The sequence below is a fragment of the Musa acuminata genome, chromosome BXJ3-11 (genome assembly GCF_036884655.1).
Source record: "Musa acuminata AAA Group cultivar baxijiao chromosome BXJ3-11, Cavendish_Baxijiao_AAA, whole genome shotgun sequence".
In the NCBI taxonomy this organism is placed as follows: domain Eukaryota; kingdom Viridiplantae; phylum Streptophyta; class Magnoliopsida; order Zingiberales; family Musaceae; genus Musa; species Musa acuminata.
In genome coordinates, this window is record NC_088359.1 from 1820563 (window position 1) to 1840854 (window position 20292).

At 37.0% G+C, this 20292-nt stretch overlaps 1 protein-coding gene across 7 annotated transcripts; it reads right to left on the reverse strand.

Moving 5' to 3' along the window:
- Positions 1-161: 161 nt before the first annotated feature.
- Positions 162-18569, reverse strand: LOC103970241 (protein NPGR2). 7 transcript variants are annotated; one of them, XM_065174541.1, is made up of 8 exons: positions 18285-18569; positions 16943-17243; positions 16000-16249; positions 12154-13367; positions 11696-11846; positions 7591-7713; positions 4165-7503; positions 162-802 (listed from the first exon to the last, which is right to left on the reverse strand). In XM_065174541.1, the coding sequence occupies exons 2-7, from the start codon at positions 17132-17134 to the stop codon at positions 7397-7399; spliced, it is 2037 nt and encodes a 678-aa protein (XP_065030613.1). In that variant the 5' UTR covers positions 17135-17243; positions 18285-18569; the 3' UTR covers positions 162-802; positions 4165-7396. The 7 variants fall into 7 exon arrangements, with proteins under 7 accessions (XP_065030613.1, XP_065030612.1, XP_065030611.1 ...); XM_065174540.1 differs by having other exon boundaries at positions 4165-4380; positions 7374-7713; XM_065174539.1 differs by having other exon boundaries at positions 4165-4775; positions 7374-7713.
- Positions 18570-20292: the final 1723 nt, after the last annotated feature.

Consider the following 20292-nt stretch of genomic DNA (forward strand, 5'->3'; position numbering starts at 1 on the left):
TGGGATCAAGAGACCGTAACTTTTACTTTGGGCATGAGTTGGAAAACGTGAATATCCCAAATTTCTCATAATTGGTATGAACATTGCAGCAGGGAAAGAAAAGAAAGGGAGGCATAAAAAAATGAGAACAAAAAAGACAAGAGCCAGACCATAGAATCAAATGGAAAAAGCTGAATCTTACTTGATATAGGCTTTCATTCATAAGCCATATTGCATTTTGCAACAAACATTCAGGATAACATTGTTTTCATCTGCAGTTTTATTCAATCAGAAGACCAGCATGGAAACCAATCTAGCGCATTCGCAGGTTGTGATCCAATCGGAACATCATGTCCCAAAGATATGTTACAACCCAACATTTAAAGCATAACTTCATTGAATCAGATCAAGGAGATACATACCGACCGACCTTTTTCCATCCTTTGTCGTCAACGTTTTCCCCACCATGCTTTTCACTCTTGGAGAATGTAGATGCTAATGTATCACCCACCCCCTTTGGGTAAATGCATTTCATTCATGATATCTTCCTCGGTTTTCCTTTTTGACAGGCTAATGTCATCGATACCAACCATATCCTTCCGCAATTACCTTAGGCACACTACATTCAACTGTACAGGAATGCATGTCAAATCGAAACTGACATCATCTCTTGGCATTCCTCCAAGGACATTCATCAACCACATAATAAGGCTTCAAGATCTCAATGGTGCATATGTTATTCCGATCAGATTCTTCTAAAGCCTATGTGGTTGCTTATGTCAAGATTCTGGATTGATATGCACTCGAGGAGAAGGCAACAGTCCTTGCAAGTTCCAAAATCAAACAGAGAATTAGTGATCCTGATGCATGATGCCTGTTGATTAGGAATATAAAATAAAGCATAGCTGGCTATCGGACAAATCAACAAAACAAGGAAAATCTTGAAGCAAAACTTCTGGTGATGTATTTCAAACTCAAACCCTAAATTAGAAAATGAAGACGGACATCAAGCACAAGATATTTGTTGAATGTGATACAACATGCCTCCTAAATTTAAGACTTCAATAGTGACAATATCAGGACCTGAAAATTACTCGAAGAAAGATAGCATACACTAAAGGGAGATTGCATACATTAAAGGGAGCATAGGATAAACACTAAAGAGAAGATGATCTAAAAATTACTAACATAGAATGAAAGACATGTTTAGAAGGTTAGTTGACAACATGTACGATTAATAACATGTAAAACTCCTGATCAAGGCAATAAAGAAAACTGCATTAAGTAATCTGTTGTAGAAATTACAAAGCAGTTCAAAAACATCACATGAAATGGAAAACAAATAAATTAGATGGGCTGAATCACCGTTGAAAGTTTGGGTTGATGTGGTATCTCACATACCTCGTGTGCGGGAATCACACATAGCCACCACAATAAGTTCTACAAAAGGTGACATACCGCTTAAAAATATTAAAGGGTTGAATTAGAACACCCAAATGGCAATGTTCTTATTAAAGTAACTGAAGGCATCATTAGGACTGTCGATCAAAATAACTATGAAGTGCCCATAAATAGATCTTCTCAATGGAACAAGGAGTAATCTCCTGAATAAACTTTGTTAATAGAACATGGGGCAAGATGTAATCTCTTAGGTCTTAATAGACACCTCTTCGAATGTCTCTAAAGGCACCTATGGATGTTGGAATTAATTATGTTCTTCAAATAACTTGTTTTCTTGTTGGATTGAAGAACATCTACAAGTATTTTTACTGTTTAAATTGTGTTCATCAAATAAATTTGATGTGAAAGGTATATTAAAATCTTGTTTTATTGGTCCCTCCATGATGATACTTGTTTGTTTTCTACTTCTATGCAAGACCATAGTTGAAATTTTAAGCAAACGTTAGAGACTTCCAGACTTATCCCATCCTCTTTTTGAAGAAAGCTACATCCAGCAAAGATGTCCTGCCTAGAGCATTTCCAGTGTGGCAGCATTTCCTTACGAGAATGCCAACAGCAGGTTTCCTGCTTGAAAACTTGGTTTTACTTTTCCACGGACAAGCTCATGCCCGTAACATGCCAAACCAGAGTGCACAACCTGAACTCTACAGCATGGGGTTGTTGGATATCACGGTTAAACCTCTACAGTAGGTGTCTTGACAGCTGGCTGAGACAAATGAAGTTGTCTGATGACACAGCAAGGACTCATACCTATTACCATCTCAGAACATTTTGGCAGTGTTCAAAATTACCAAATCCATCTAAAAATAAAAACCATGGCTCAGGGTAAGTCATCTATAAGGAGCATTGATGGCACACCTCAATTCATTTCCTTTCTTTTTTTTCCTGTGCCTCAATTAAAACAGAACTAATTCTAGCACAAGCCTCAATATTTAAATGATAGCAAGGTTCAAAATCCTGGTCCAGTATCAGTTTCAATACCTTGTCAAAGCAGTATGAAACTAGTATAATTATACTGTACCACCAGCAGCAATGATTGTGCCAGTTTTGAGATCTATCCGACTGGTAAGAGGTGATATACCAACCTATGCTGCTTCGTATTTTCAAATAAGACAATAAAAAATATAAATAAATCATATATATAGCAATGTCCAGCTATACGCTTTGATACCAGGACTTGGTCAACCCAGTATAATAAATACTAGCTAGTACATACAGGTCCATCTGGTATTCAATTCCTTTCAATCAGTACTGAGCTATATGGTTCAGTACCAATTCTTGGTCGAACAGATAAATATCTGTTAGAATCAGTGATTTAAAAAGCGCTAGGCGCCAAAAGGCGCCAAGGTCCAAAAACGCCCGAGGCGCTAGGCGCTCGCCCAAGCGAAGCGAGGCGCTAAAATATAAAAATATATAATATAATTAATAAATATAATTATTTAAAATTTTAAATAAAAATATGCTATTAAATTAAGAAAATCTAAGATATAAAATTAACAGTATTAAGAAACCTAGCAATAATTTCAAATAAATGAAAATTAACAGTATTAAAATCAAAATAATATATTATTAATCTATTAACAATATTAAAAATTAATTATTTTAAATAAACTTAATAATATTAACAGTATACAGTATACGTATACTGTTAAAAGGAAGTGTAAAGGGGTACTGAGCCTGCTGACTGAGAAAAGAGGAAGCGACAGCGACAGCGGCAGCGGGAGCAGGAGCGACGAGCAGCGGGAGGCGCGAGCGACGACAGCGGCAGCGTTTGCGAGCAGCGACAACAGCGAGCGACGACAGCGGTAGAGTTTGCGAGCAGCGACAGCGGCGAGCAGTGAGATCGGGAGTGGCAGCGGCGAGGGTTAGGGTTGGGTTGTCACTTATATCGGTTTTAGTTGGTTTGATTGAACCAACTAACCATCGGAGACCGAACCAGGACCAAACCAGGCCTAAAATCCTGGTTCGATCGCCTTGGTTAACCCAGGCGCTCGCCCGAAGCGCCCAGCGCCTGGGCTCGGGCGAGCGCCCAGGCGGCGCCTGTTTGAAGCGCGCCGCCTGGGAGATTAGCAAGGCGCTCGAGCCTCACCTTTCCTCGCCCGAGCGCCCGAGCGCCCAAGTGCCTTTTTAAATCGCTGGTTAGAATATACTAATCCAATCAATTCTTGGTGGAACAAACAACTACCGGTTTAGGAATATACTAATATGATCAACATTTGAAACTTGAATATTGTCACATCCCCAAAATAACATTCAGAGAATAATATCATTGAAGTGTGAACCTATTTTAAATAGGATTTTTTTTCTCCACTAACATAACATAAAACGTTCACAAATCACATTCAAATTCTAGGATTGAAACTTTCAATATAAAATTATTTAATACAAAAAAATATTAAATGAATTTTCACATTAAAATAATAAAAAAATCATGGATATCATAAAGAATTTAAAAATAAAGGATATTACAAATACAGTACTAGCAACTAATATATTTTCTTGTAACCATGCAGTAGAGAATTGCAACTGAACTATGCCATCTTTCATAAAAGAAAACTGAGATATTGATACATCTTAGCATCTATGTTAAATCAAAACATACATCAACGAGATAAAATCCATGTTTAATGGAACAAAATTTAGCTTAAAGTTTCACACTTGTAAAGTACAAGATTCAGATAAGAACTAATACTAAATATTGAGTATGCTAAAAAGATCTCTTACCTTGGAAGTGTATAGAATTTGTCTCAGACTCCACACTCCAGAATATTGTAATTGCATACAGAGTTCATGGCAATTAGCAACTCTTAAAGATGATAAAAAACCACCAGAAGTATAAGATTACAGTGAGCACCATATCTCCATGCCACCCCCCAGAGCCTTTGCGAAGCTTAAGTTGACGGATGATGCCACTTGCCAGTTGCCCCATTAAACCACACCCTACAAATGCATGTTTGGACAAGTGGTTTGTGTTCTTGGTCAACTTCTCTTCTCAAACCTAGACAATGTGTACATAGTACTGAAAGCAGCATTGCCAAGGAATTATAGATGATCTCCTCTTGCCTTCATGTATTTCATAAGGAATAAATTTTAAGCTTGCATGCTCCCAAGTAATAATGCATATTTCCACAACATATTTGACAGAATTCATGCGCCAAAACAAAGGGAACATTCAGCTCATAAGCACCAAGCTTCTGTTATTAACAATGTCCATAGACCAACCAATATATTACTGTTTTATCCAAGGTTTGACATCTTGGTCCGACCGGTGGTGCCGGTTAATAGCTGGATTGGTATGTACCGGTCATTACCAACGTATCATATGCCGGTATGTACTGACAAACCGAAACAACCATAAAAAATGTTTGAATACTTGGAATAGAGAAAACCCTTTTTTAAGCCTTTTAAATAAAATTTAATGCAACTAAAATTAGATTTCAATAAAAATAGAGTGGAAATAAGGTTTAGATAGCAAATTTATCTTTTCTTGATGTTGAGAAGCAACTTTGTAGCATGTTTTCCGTTTCTTCGATGTTGAATCATCTACAAAGATACAAGCAATGTTAGATTACGTATCGAAACATATAGGATGGATCTTCCACCAAATGACAAGTTTGAAAACTTTAATCCCTCCAATTGAAGCTCTAAGCCTCTAATCAATGATTAGGAAGCTCAATTAAGAGAGTACGAAAGAGTGAGTGTGAAAGAGAGGGGGAAACTTGTGTGAGTGAGAGGGAGTGAAAGAGGGGAGTGAGGAAGCTTTTAAACCTTTGAACCAAGCCAAAATTGAGGTCCAACAGTCAAATTGACCATTGGACCATGACAAATCCTGACCCTTGATGTGTATTGGTCAAGATACAACTATTACCGATCGAAAAATGTCAATAACGATCATGTTTCGATCGTTTCATCCAGTTTCTGGGGTGTACCATTCGATCGTTTCATCCAGTTTCTGGGATGTACCAGGTGGTACACCCCCACCTCCTGTGTTTTGCCCGATACAGAGTGGTCCATGTGCCAGTTGCTGGCTAGACCAACATGTACCGCCTTTACTGTACCATATCAAGCAAAATTGCAATCCTTGTTTTTATCTAACTTCATGCGAAGCCTATAAATTCAGGAGCAAACGAACATGTAAACCCACTTAGAAGAATAGGCAAGAGAAGAAATTTGCAATCACAAACAAGTTTGTGGGAATATGTTTTTATATGACCCAAATTCTCATGATCCTTATCGCTATAAGCTTTATTAGGAGACACAAATATTGAATCAACAAACTAGAGCAATCCAAAAGTATTATAGAAGAGCAGTATGCTTGAAATGATTTGGCATATGTCAACAGCAGAAACTCCTTTCAATAGACCACTTACATTAGTGAAAATTCAAGTTGGAGAGAGGTTAGCATATAGCCAGCAAACAAGAGATAGCAATACCATCACCATCATGACTAATGGTAACTAATTTTCAAATTCAAGCTAACTTTTTCCAGAAAACAAAAAACTGTAAAAGGATTTCCAAGAGGAAGTGTGTGCAAACTGAACAATTTTGGAAATAATCAGTGGTATGGACTTAAGATAGTTACACGAAAAGTTCATTTGGCAGAAAAAAAAATTGTTTGAGAAGGAAGTATTTTGTGGGTGTAGTAGGAAATAATCAATGGTTTGGACTTAATGTAAGCGCCATACCAGATTTTAATATAACAAAGATTCATGCACTAAACTTCACATCAGTTACAATATAGTAAATAATAACATCATTTGAGCCCTAGCTGCTGCAAGAGCCTTTTAACTTCAAAATTAGAGGTAAGCTTCATAAATACTTGGAAAATTCAGTCAAATTTCTGAAAGTTCATGGTTCTGGGTAGCTCTCATCCAAGTGCCAAGTTTTTGCTTCTTAGGTAAGCCAGTAAAAAAGCATGCAAAAAAAAAACAGTTCTTGAATGTTTATTTTTTCAGGCATTTTAATAATCTTAACCGGTCCACTAAAATGACAACCTGATTGTAATTGACAGTTCATGTGTCAAGCACACACGGGTGTTGGTCCTCAATCTGAGTAATAATATATTGATGATCAAACGGTTACAGCTGAGTACATTACTTTTATTCCACATTTTTACATGAAAAAATGCATGATAGGACAATATTTCTAAAACCAAAGACTAGAACTAGGGAAAATTGATGCAACTTGACAACTCCACATAACAGATTCATACCATAAGATGCATGTGGACATCAATGAATCAAACGTGGAACAGTAAAAGGTTGACCATTTCATGAAGCGAGAAGAAAAATATTTACTTGTGTGCGTAAGAAAAGAATGTAGAGTCTCAACCCAAATTTTTCGTATATCATTTAGAATTTCAGCAAAAAACTCCAACTTCCTCAGAAAGATGTCCTATAACAGTAATGCTATGAAAGGGGACAACTTCCTTTAGATGATTACATGTGCTGCTGCAATGGCATACTGGTGTCTCTTTTTCATTTATGTGCTACAGTTGATAAAGGAATGAGTTGGGAACGGAACGTCACATGGTTGACAAGTATTAGCTCTGCCAGTGATTTTCATATGTTCATCAGATATTCATTATTGGATGCACCAAATACAAATAAATGAGCCCCTGATGTTCTGCTTCTTCTTGGCTGATTTTTTTTTTTTTTTTTTGCATTTCAAATTTCCAGGAAAATTCTCCACAGTTTCAAGAAAGAAAAATTGTCACCTTCAGACTAATCATGCTGCTATTTAAGATTAATTGCAATAAGGAAATCTCGTTCTGTTTATTTACCATCTATGAACTATGAAGGCTGGGTTCTTGATTCAAGTAATACTCTGAATGATCTTATAAGCTGCAATTTTCAGTAAACTACAATACAGACGGCATATCCTATATACTGCAGAAAACAAACATAACCATGAAGGTTTATAAAATAGCTCACAGAGTTGATTACTCCAAAAAACCTCATCTGAAGGGTTCAACCGGTGCAGTCTCTTTAAGAAAAGCAGCAGTCTGAAAACACTCCGCAGCCTCAAGTGCTGATCTGGAACCTTCAGCTTTATAAATTAAACCTAGATTAAACCAAGCAATATGGTTAGTCCGGTCCAGCCGAAGTGCATCAGTCAATAAGCTCCTAATGACATCCAATGACCAATCACCAAGATGTCTAAGAACAATTGCTCTTGAGACCAAGCTTGGGACATGGGCTGGCTCTATATCCAATGCTTTAGCATATGCCCCTAGAGCTTCTTGAAGGAGACCTTTTGCTTCATATAGCTGTCCTGAAACATTAGCAATTGTTTTTGACATTTAACACTAATGTTGAGAAGGTAACAAAGAGTGGAGAAAAATAAAACAGAGTGGATAGTTTGAACATGTCTAGATAGAGAGTGAAAATTAATATCAATTCCACATACGTAGACAGTGGCTCTAAAATTCTTAATAAAATTCAAACAGGCAACTAACCAATTCAAGCAAAGAACAAAAATCAGTGATTAAGCAAAGTCTTCAATGTTTCCTCATGATGCTAAGATAGCTACTTTAGATAAATCTCTCCAACAATGGTTGACATAACAGATCAATAAACTTCTGATATATCAACCAGCAGTTGATAAAATTTTCAGACACATCAAAGGGATGAGCTTCAATAGAGAGAATATGTGAATATGTTTGACAAGTCTCATATTACATGTATTACAAGTCCAGACAATGCAAATTAATTGCAAACCCCCCAAAAATAAACATGGAATCATCATCACCATCTTCATCCATGAAGGATGGCCCAAAAAACAAAATATGGAACAGGATAGGGAGGACTGAAGAGCAAGGTGAGCTACCAAAGGGGTGAGAAATTGCACAAGAAAAGACCAAAAGGAGCCTAGCAAGAGATGTCAAGGATTCATATCTACATTATAAAATGCTAATTTCCAAAAAGTTTGGGTTGATTAAAAAATGAAAAAAAGGTCTTCAATATTCTTGGTAGTTAACATGTTCCATAATTCCCACAAAGAAAATCCTCTACTGTAAAATTACAAAAATCAGCATAGAATTTATATCATTGCATGATCCAACTGAAAAAGGGAAATCTTCTGGTGTTCCCATGCAATGTGCCAGAGTATCCTAGACACAAAAATGCTAGTATCCTATGTATCTAACAAATCTAAAGGTACCTCCTTATCTACACCCTAGCAATAGACCTATTAGGTCTCACTAGTAACCATTTAACAGGTTATCTAGCCATAAATTCCAATCAACCTCAACCCATGTTGAGGCAAATAGGTCCTAACAGGATCTAACAAAGTCTACCATCAACGGCATATAAGGGAGAGAGATTTCTAAGTTTTGCACAAATATACAGGATGTTTGCTTTTTTTTAAGGGATATATATGATATTATATTGATTCGTATAAGAAATTTTTCCAGAAAAGAAAACCTAGTGATGCATAACTTAAGTCTTTGCATATGTGAAGTCAAAAAGGACAACTTTAAGGTAATTCAAGTAAACAATGACAAAATCATCATATATTAAAATAAAATATTTCCTATATATACAAGAACAAGAGTGAGATAAACTAAGAAACCTCTTAAATAATCATTCAGATGACCAACAAGGTAAAGATAAAACTTATGAAAATCAACATCTACAACTCATAGACTCAGAATAACTATAGGAAACAAACATTACAGATTGTTTCTTAATATATATATATATATATATATATATATATATATATATATATAGAGGTGTTCTGATAGGATCATCCATAATCTTCTTAAGGATGTTAGAGAGGGATTTCAGGTTATTATTGGAGGCAGGAACAACTAGCATGACTGTTGGTGGTCACATTTACTTTTTGTAAATGTGAATGAAATGTTGTTGATTTCTAAAGTGGTTGATCTTTTTTCAGGAGGTCAATGGAGTGTGAATAGGAGTGTAATGATCATTGGCTCTTCAGTGGTGGAATGTATCCTTAGAATTCATCATTTTGCTTTAGCCAATGACGACAAATGGTGATGGTCGGAAAACCCCGAAGGGGTGCTGATTGTCAAGGCAGCTTATAGGGCTTTGACAAATCAGCCATGATATAGAGAGGAGTGTTGGTCTGGCTGGAAGGCTATTTGGTATTTGAGAGTAGCCCCAAAAATGAAGCTCTTCCTATCGAAGCTTACATGAATAGGTTGCCTACTCTAACTGGTTATCTTGTGCTTCTCATTCCCAGATGGAACCTTCTCATCTTTGTCATCTCTCTTCAGATTCCCCCAATCACATTTCATTGGAATGTATGGTCACATTCGAGTTATGGCTGTTAATTCAACAGCATTTAGGTTTCTGCTTTTGTTTTATGGCCTCTGGATTGGTGGGGATGGATTTGGGAAACACATAGCCTTGATGATAAAATTTCCAAGGATTGGATTCTCCCTGTTATTGAAACCGAACTTTGGTTTCTTCCACAACGAGGCCAAATATAGCAACCGTCAAACTAAGCCAACCTCTTTGTTGCACAAGATCTTATGATATGCTTGTGATTATTTCACTAGATGAAACAAGTCTGAGAGGAGAATGCAAAATGCTGCTGGGGAAGACTTGTCTGAACAGTCTAATTTTGATTGTATACTAGAAATTGATGGTTCTTTTTTCTCACAGAATGTACAGGCTGGTGTTGGTTTTACTATCAAATTTAAGGACAACTCAGTGCTTGGGTGTGATGGCAGGCCTTGCCAAGTCTCTTCTGCAAATACTATGGCTGAGTGCAAAGCCTTGCGTATGGGGCTTTGTGAGGTTTAGGAACTCAAATTGTCCAGCATTTTGGTGACAATTGATGCTATTATCATATGTAATTTTGTCCGAGGAATCTCTATTGTTCCTTGGTCTCTTTGAGTATAGTTATTGACATTTCTAGCCCTTGTAAATCACTAAACATATGCACGATAGAGCATATCCATAGGAAAGGTAATCAACTAGTTGATAAAGCTGCTAGGTTTAGATCTTTTGCTCCCCCATTTTTTGGGATGGTATAGATCCCAGATTTGTACATTACATTTTGAATAAGTAATACAGTATTTTTGTGATTCAATATATACATATACATATACATATACATATATATATATATATACATATACATATATATATATATATATATATATATATATATAAGTTTTTCGTGAAACTGTGAAAGATAGCTATTTTATTTAGCAATTCACTAGAGCAAGTGAGCAACTATTAGTTATTCACTAGAGAAATTATGATATTGAAGTCAATTCGAGACAAGTGTTTGGATCTACTATGACATAACAATTGGGTTCCAATGGACTATTTTTCCCATGCAAAGTCAGTTCCCAGCACGATGAAAAAATCATGTTTTTTGTGCAAACAAGTGTACTTATATCAGAATGAATAAATACCTATATGAATCTACTTTCCTGCCTGAATCTAACCGGAGTTTTGCAGTGGTGGAGGAATTTGATCGAAAAAGATGAGTTCTAGTTGTAAGATATCTAATGAAACCATAACTAGAATTGAGATATCATTCAATGAGAAAGATGACAAATACATGAAGTTTCTTTTTTATCCCATGTAAATGATCCGATCCGCAAGGACCATGATTAGGAATTGTCTAATTGTCTTACTCCGAGGAAGAAGCGAAACATAATCAAATTGAATAAGGAGCTGAGGCAACTAATCAATCAAATGATGAGAATGTTTACATATATATGTATGTATATGTATATATAAACCTATCTTGCGTGACAGTCTTACCAAATAAACATGAACACTATTTTCTTGTTGTAAACTTATGTTGCTGGTTACTTCTGTTTAGATTAACCAGGGAACAATGTATATATGGGAGGATATATTTAGGTGATAAATCACTCAAAATCTTCCACAACTTGTCTCTATGGATACGTTCACAGCAATTCCCACCCAACCCATATAACATACGATAGTCTCTAATAAGCTAATCTGCACAACACGTTCTAATCTAACCAGTTTCTGTTCTGTAACTCATTTCTTAAGACAAACTAAAGAAAACAACAAATGCAACATCCAGCAACCAGCAAATACTAAGTTACATATTCCCCACTAAATACTAAGCAGATCATAACATTTTGGAAACTCTTGGTTTATATGTGTGATCAAAATCAGCATACTAAAAGTACAAGGAAAACACACACTAAAAATAAAAGCAAGCATATCAATATCATAATAGAAAAATGAAAACATAGTAGAAACTATAAACTAATGTCCAAAATCTTGACTACCAGTAGCGTGCCATCTTAAAGCAGAATAAGGACAAATAGCCTTCAAATTAGATAGGCAAATTTCAGCCTCCCTCCACAGTGACATGCTTATGTAGACATTAGCCAGATCACGCCACGTCTGGATTTCCAAACTTCTCTCACTTTTTCCACCCTGTTAAAAAGTTATGTGAAAAGTAAGTGCACATGAATTTCCATATAATTAAAACGAAGCTGATAACATAAAGGCACATAATACATTTGTACGTGCAAATTATAATGTCATAAACCTACTGTGATAATATAATAGCTATGTGCAAATAAGTGAATATCTTATTGCTAAAAGGGAAATCTGCATGACAGAAAATAGACACTAAATTAATAGACAGGAATAAAATAAAGTTTAGGCTGAAGAAAGGCTTCAGCAACAAGAACAATAAGGACAAATTTGCATGGAGTAGGTCGAAGAAAGTAGACACTACCTTCAATGACATTAGTCCATAATTAAAACTCTTAGTCCTCAACTGAATTATGGCAAGAAGATGAGTATATGTCTCAATAGCATTCTTCAGTTGTCCCTTTGCAATCTGAATTTTAGCTTTAGTTTGCAGTAGTTCTCCCTGGTCCCACTTTCCTGTTTGCTCCAAACCAGCATTGATAATGGTCTCAGCATCAACAAACCGCTTCTGGGCAGTTAATATTCGTGCCAAAAGGATCCACGCATCTACATTTGAGCCAGCTTCTAGTTTCAGAAGCTGTTTGGCATAACGAAGTGCTGCATCCAACTTTCTTTGTTCAGCATGTTCTAAGCTGAGATTGAATATGGTTTTACAGTCTTTTCCATGGATCGTTCTTTCAGTTTTTTCAAGCACCTCAAGTGCCTCAGAGTGCCTTGAAACTCTTTCTGAATCAGAGGAAGAAGATCTAGCCTGAGCTGAAAGTGAGATACCAAGTAAACAATTAGTTACACTTTCAATTTGATCACAGCAACCATGCAAGTTGGTGAGTGCCCTGCGTGCAAAGGAAACACCTTCCTCTGCACAAGAAGTATTCTCACCACAAACTTTAGCAGCAAGTATCAATGCTTTTACACAATCTGGATCCGTAGCATTCAGTAGCTTTCTCAGCAAATTCAGAGCCGTAAGGTCATCATTTTCTCCTAAGTAACATAAGGCTAAGGTATAGTATTGTTCTTTCATACCTAGGACACCAGGTAATAACCCTTCTACCTGACCGGCCAGAGAACTAAGCTGCCCACATATAGATAGTGCAAAAGACAGATGATCGATGATAGATGAATCCCACTCAATTCTCCTAAGAGAAACTTTCCGCAAAAGAATTATTAACAGAAGAACTGCCTCTTCCATGTTGTTCCTAGGTATAAATGCACCATCCATTTGAGAGTGAAGGTTTGGAGGGCTAGCATCACAGCCTCCATAAAGAAGAAAGATAGCAAATTCTTTTTGTATCTTTGCCATGGTAACATCATCAAGATTCCAGTGTCCAAGTAGGGCCCTTCGGTAAGTTGAGATGGCTTCATGAGGAAATCCAGCCAGTTTCCATAGCTCCGGAAGCAACTCAACTGCCTTGCACACTATCTCCTGTAATTTATTATCAGTAATAAAGTTCCCTGGCAAGCCATCATGTAACGCAGACTCTATAGAGTTCAGAAAAATGCTGCATGATTGAGCAGCTTCTGCATGACCAAATGAATACTGTTACAGTCATGCAACAGGCATTTTAACATTTGGCTATTGATTTCAGAATAACCATGTCTTTGACATAAGTGAGGCATACAATGATTTATAAGTAAGAACTCTCTGTGGTCCTTAATATGGTGATCACCTTTTTAGCAGCAATTCAGCAGGATTTGGAAAATAATTCATTTTCTTCATAAACATATAAGCTATAATAGTCAGTACTCAACAGTCTATAGGTGAAAACATAAAAAAACAATTGCGCGCGTCTTTGTCCATATGGAAAGAATACTGACACTTTTATCAAACGGGAAGAACCAAAAGTTCAAAAACACGTTAAAGAACCAAGCTAAAAGTTTCTTACCTATCAATGAAGATTGGAGCTAAATTATACTTGTACAAGAACAAATAGTATATGATAGATGGAATGTAACTAATATTAAAAAAAATCACAGAACATGAATGTGAAATTAAGAACTGAGCAAATAGAATTAAGAAATGAGCAAATAGCCCCAGGAGCAAATCAGACCAACAAAATCTGAATTCTGAACTACACAAGGCATTTGTGTACCTAATTATCTTGTATTTAAACAAGTAAGAATAATTCTAGAAGGTGTTATTCTTCAAAACAAATATAAAAATACATTCTTACAAGTACAGAGCATATGACGTGAGGAAAAGGGCTGCAGGTGATAAATATAATGTTATAAATCCCAAGGCCATAACGGTCTCAGGGGGAAAAGTACAGTCAAAATCCAAACAGCACAATTTAGATTTCATAATAGTCTCAGAAATAATGTTTTATAACAAAAAAACCAACGATTTCAATAGGCGCTCGGGCGAGGCGAGATGAGGCCCGAGTGCCTCGCTTCATGTCCAGGTGGTTCGCTTCAAAGAGGTGCCGCTTGGGCGTTCGCCCAAAGCGCCCGACGGTTAGGCTCGGGCGAGCGCTCAGGTCAAACCAGGCGACCCCGGTGCTTTAGTTGGTTCAATCGAACCAACTAAAGCACCGATATCAGCTCCCAACGTCCCTCTCGTGACTTTTCCAACCCTAACCCTGCTCCCGATTCTGCAACCGACATTTCCTCTCCACTGTCGCTGCCTCTCTCCGCTGCCACTATCGATGCTCGTCGTTGCCACTGTCGCTACTTGCCACTGTTGTAGCTGCTCGCCGCTGCTGTCGCTGCTTGCCACTATCGCCGCTGCTGCTGCTCGCTGCTCATCGCTGTTGTCTTACTCACTCTTCTCACATCGACTCGATAGTATACTGTTAACTGTATACTAGTAATAATATTTTTTATTTATTAGATTAATAATATATTATTTTGATTTTAATACTACTAATTTTTATTTATTCGAAATTGTTGTTATTATTTTGAATTTTGAGACTTTTTGTTAATGTGATATTGTTAGTTTTTTGATGGTATCACTAATAAAAATTCATGTTTTTTTATGGTATCACTATAGCTTTTTAAATTTGCGGACATTTGAGGATACTAAACTTTTTGTTAATTAGAACCTTGGCGCCTAGCGCTTTTTAAATCACCGCAAAAAACTATAGTGATACCATCAAAAAACATGAATTTTAGTTCATCTTCTAGTAGATGTTTTTAGGCCTTTGTACAGCTTCATCTCCAGTTTCCTCAAATGTCCCCACATCATCGATTAACACTGCTATGAGAACGATATCAGAGACAGTTTTATGTTATACAACAAAGATGTCTGCCCACATGTAAAACTACTATCAGACAACAGAGACAACATGTGCCACTTATCACCAGTCTCGTGGTTTCCTATATGGAGAGTGAGTAAAACTGAATCCTAGTACACACATCTATTATCATGCACCATGTACAATAATGCAACATGAAGAACAAAACATCGATTTCAACATTGTGAAATGGATATAGACATCATAAGGAAGAGAGATAATAACTAAAGAATAGACAAAAATGGGTATTAAGACATTTAAATTTGCGAAGTGAAGCTAATAGATATATAAGAATTAGCCCAGTGCATCATGTTTCCAAACTAATAATTATATAAGAATAGCCCAGTGCATTAGGTTTCCACTGACCAAACCACTGTTCCATTATTCTCTGGAGAAAGTCAGAAGCACTAAAACTTACCCACCGTACAACTACATTAATTTCCTCAATTAAACCCATGCCCATGTTGCAACAGACAACACTTGCTAACACACTGAGGCCACCTTTCTAGTGAATACCTGAGTACAGCATTTCTCAAAGAAAAGGAGGGAAACTTAGGAGTTGCACAACCAATACATGTTGATTGCAATGGATACGAACATGAAGGGGCAAAGGTCAAATGACTCCAAGTTAGGATGAAAAATCTGACGGGAGACAAGAAATCTCATGGACCAAATCACAACCTGAAAGAAATCTCAAGCTTAAAAACAAAATTAGATTGTATATATGGATATTGATGTCCTTAACTATAATATGAATATCACCTACAACTGACATGTTCTTTTGGTGGTTCCCAACTAAAAAAGAGAGGACTGAGAAAACAAAAATAAATTTTGTACTATGATAATTTATAAAAATATAAATTCAAGAAAATTGAATAGGTAAAGGTACTGGAAAAAATTGATCAACATATGATCTCCACCTTTAAACCTTCCAAGATCTTGTAGAGCTCTTGCTTTCAGATATACTGCTTCAACAAGTAAGCTTATTGCATGTATGGACATTGGTCGTGCATCCCATTTTGAGTGACACTTGGGGCGTTCCATTCTTTCAGCAATAGCAGCTTTGATCTTAGGAGCTACTGAAGAAAGATCTATTCCATCAAAAACATGAAGTGCAGCTTCTACATTTCCTCTCTGATATTCTATCCTTCCAAGCAAGGCTCTTGCTTCCTGCAAAATATAAAGCTCCACTAGACATTACAACTAATCTTATTTTGCATGTCTACACAGTGTGACACATATTCAAGAATTTTTATAAACATTTGTATATTGTATTAAGACACCACACAAAATTCAGAATAAGTGACAGTGTTACATATATCCTATACATTAGAAGGATCTTGTAAAGGCTTCCACCATCAACATTGATTTATTAGAGTAGAATTAAGATCATAACTTCATTATTACCTTGTGAAAAATAAATGAAGGATTGATGTATAGGGCCACATAATGCATGAATGAAGCACAATGTATCTTGTCAAGCTGCTCAGCATAGACTCAAGCTTGGCTTGATTCAAAATTAGGCTTCACTGATTATGTGACATATCAAGCTTGATCAATCTTCAGCCCAGAAATTAATTACAAGGCAAGCTAAAGCATGGTTAAACTCATTAAATCTTGACTTAGTTACATCCCTACCATATGGTTGAATAGGTTTCAATCCAAATAAATACATGTTCTGACTTAGCACTATCCTCAGTTGGCAACCAAAAGAAAAAATCTTCAATACTTAGAGAAGACAACATATTTGACCTAAATCAAAAGCCAAGTAAACCTGGTTTAACATTGAACTTGGAGAAAACTTGTCAAGCCTCAGCAGTTCCTTCATGCATAGGATACAAAAAAAGATGTTCAGGAACCAACCTCATCATTTAAGCAAAGACCTTCACGGAGAGATGATTCAGCTTCTTCAATGTTTACGGTGTCAACCCTCCGCTCAACCTCACCATTTCGACATGAATAATGGCCGGGCAAGCAGTCCTTGGTGGCCAGGGACCCAGACGATTGAACCATTTCATCTACTCGCAATTGATCATCCGAACACAAACACTTCATTGTGTTCCTTAGAAGATGAGAAAATTCCTTGTCTCTTTACTCATTTCTTACCATTCATGCTGCTTTCTGTTGAAGAAAATTACATCTACCATCTGCCTGTTCAAAGTGCCTACCAAACACAGAAAACAAGAGTTTAAACAATTGCCAACCAGCTGAGGGACAGTAAATTTACAAAAATTTCCAGGAAACAAAACTGACAAAGTAAGCCACTCATTTTTGACCCAATTGTATTGATGTAAACTACAACAGAACACGTACTGAATCAGACTGGGACAAGTCAAAATCTTGTCAAAAAAAAGATAGATACACCATCCAAATTACAAAAAAGCATTTGTGATCAATCAGAAAATAAATTAGATGGGACCTTTACACAGATTTAACACTTGATATCCCCACCTTGCCAATTTAAAAAGTAGGGAAAAGAAGGAAGAATGACACGTAACTCAATCAAGCATGCCCCAAGGTCAGAAACATTATGTTTAAACTCGGCATCTCCATGAATTATAAGCATAGGCGAAAGAACTAACAATACACTAATCCATGCCTCATAAGCAACGCTTAAGCAATTGAACCATTAAATCCTGACAAAAGCTGTTTCTCCAAACACCTAGAAAAGGTGGTAATTGCATGAATGTCCAATACCAATTTCAAGAAAAAGAAAAAAAGAAAAGGAAAATCAACAAAAGTCGGAATCGTGGAAAAACAAGTAAACAACTGAAAGAATTCAAATACAAAGCATGAATAATAACTACAGACAAGTTTGACGGAAACATAAAAAGGAAAACTGATAAAGAATTCACTCTTGCGAAACCCATCCAAAAACACAACCCCTAAAACGCATCAATTACAATGCAAGACTCTGAATTCAGAAACCCAAGAAGCACCAAAAAGCATCAAAAATACCAAACCCCACCTTAAGCCACCCCTTTCTCCCAGTCCTCCCGAAACCCTAATCCAATTGCAAAGGGCCAAGAAAAAAAGAATAACTGGCCAAAATTTCCCCCGTTTCACCGCATGATCCCCACTCCAACCCGGCGGCACAGACCTCTCGCCAACTCTGCAAACCTGCCCATATTTAGTGCGGCTTGTCGTCTAACGGAGATCGAAGGCGGCAACACAAACCATCAAAGGCGGGCAATAAAAACCGTACCTGTCCAGGCGGCTATTAAATCCCACCAAACCAGAGTTGTTCTTGGCCCATCAAAGAAGACACCGACCCCCTTAGAATCTCTCCGACCCAACTCCACCAAGAAATCCCCCGACCAATGCGTCCACACAAGAACCCGAAATAAAAAGATTCCCTTCGCCGTCTAATTCGTCGAAGCCTTCGATCTTGGATGAGTCGCTTCCGCAGAACGATTCAAATCACCCGGGGTGGGGGGGTTGGTGGGGGTTAAAAGAGAAGATTTTGGGAGGCGCGGCGAAAGGTCGACGGACGGAACTTTTATTTTAATTAACACAGAATATATATATATATATATAATCAATTTGTTTCTATAAAAAAGAACGGCCGATAACGCCCACCTGGGTGGGGCCCGCGGAGGGGTCGTAAGCCGTCTGAGGCCGAAGATTTGCCAGGTGGCACAGCGATTCCCTGTCCCAGTATTGATTCATGTCGGCGGGAAACGTAGAAAACTCGTTTCCGCAAATGTCCGTCGCCGACCGAGTCTACCGTTGCGGCCTTTTTTGCATTTCCGACAACGCTTCGTTACCCACTTCTTTACCCACTTTATTGACACCGTCGATCTGCTTAACTGCACGGACGGCGGGTGAGACATACGCTGGTAGAAATAGAAATATTGCTCTTTTCTTTCCTCTCTCTCTCTCTCTCTCTCCCACCAGAGACAAAGTTCTAAATGCCGCCTTTTCTTTTCCTTTTAATTTTCTTTACTCTCTTAATCTGTTTTCTTTGGATTTACAGCTGAATGGATGGGAGATGGGAGATGGGAGATGGGAGATGGGAGATGGGAGACATGGGAGATTTGAGAAAAGCTTGTGACCTGGTAAACACCATCATTTTGGGAAGGCAGTCACAAATACTTGGGACGATAATTGCTCTTTGCTATTTAATGGACCCTCGTAATAAGGACGCACGCAAATTACCGCACCGCCGACACCCCTTGACTGCGTTGGTCATTCTTTTAAGGGAACTCCACCTTGGATAGAGAGGGCATCAATTATTTTCTTGATTTCTGGCAAAGTGCACTTAATATAACATGTTGGTGCGTGTTTTTTTCCGAAAGAAAAAGGTTCGAAATAAACTCGATGAAGAAATTATTTGTGGCTGGTGCTAAGTTCAGCGGGATTTCGCGAGGAAAGCTCCTAATGGATACAAAATTGGATGAAGAAATTATGATTTTATTTGTCAGTCAATTATCATATTATTATTATTATTTTAAAATATATAAAAATTAAAATTTAAGAAACAGGGAATAATCTTTTTTATCTCAGCAACCCAATTCTCTCGCCGCCAAGGTGGAAGATCCACTTGGCATCATCAACTCTCTGGACTCCAATTGTCTGAATGCTGCTGGCAAAGGAAGCACGCACCAGTAGTTCCGATGCTAAGAGATTCAAAAAGCTCCAAAGTAGATAGTTGGATAAGCAATGGTTTTTAACAAAAATAAAATAAAATAAAGGTATTTTAATAAATGATATTGAAGAAGAGGTAGTATATTAAGAGCTTAACAAAGTGTAAACAGACTTGGTTAATGATTGCCCTTAAGGATAAGCCTATATATTCATTTATTATCATCACATTGATGAGATAACAACACATCTGACACTACTGAAGAAACCAAACATTAATAAAAACCAAATTGCAGTCGAGGAATATAGTCTTTAAATTTACAAGGCCTCAAATAACTAGTTATCCTTGAAAATATTAATTAAAATACTATAACTAGTTTTAAAATTAAAGCTAGGACAAAGTTGCTCAAGAGCTTTCAAGAAGGATCTTCGACTCCAACTCATATGATTAGATAATTAAATATGTTAACATGGTTATATTTGATATATATCAAGTTAATCTAAATTGAATCAGCTCGATTATGAATCGAAGAGCCGCCTTAGTAAGACGGAGAATATGAATATTAAGCACTCCTATATTAGACTTGGACAATTTATGCCAACTAAGTGTATGTCCTTGCTCTCATGAC

What these genes read in the sequence shown, in the direction of transcription:
- LOC103970241 (XM_065174540.1), bottom strand. Translation starts at nt 17,134, where the DNA reads ATGAAGTGTTTGTGTTCGGATGATCAATTGCGAGTAGATGAAATGGTT. An exon ending in AGATCTTGGAAGGTTTAAAG is followed by an intron (nt 13,368 to 15,999) that starts GTGGAGATCATA and finishes TTGGTCATGCAG; the next exon opens with AAGCTGCTCAATCATGCAGC. An exon ending in ATGGACTAATGTCATTGAAG is followed by an intron (nt 11,847 to 12,153) that starts GTAGTGTCTACT and finishes ACTTTTTAACAG; the next exon opens with GGTGGAAAAAGTGAGAGAAG.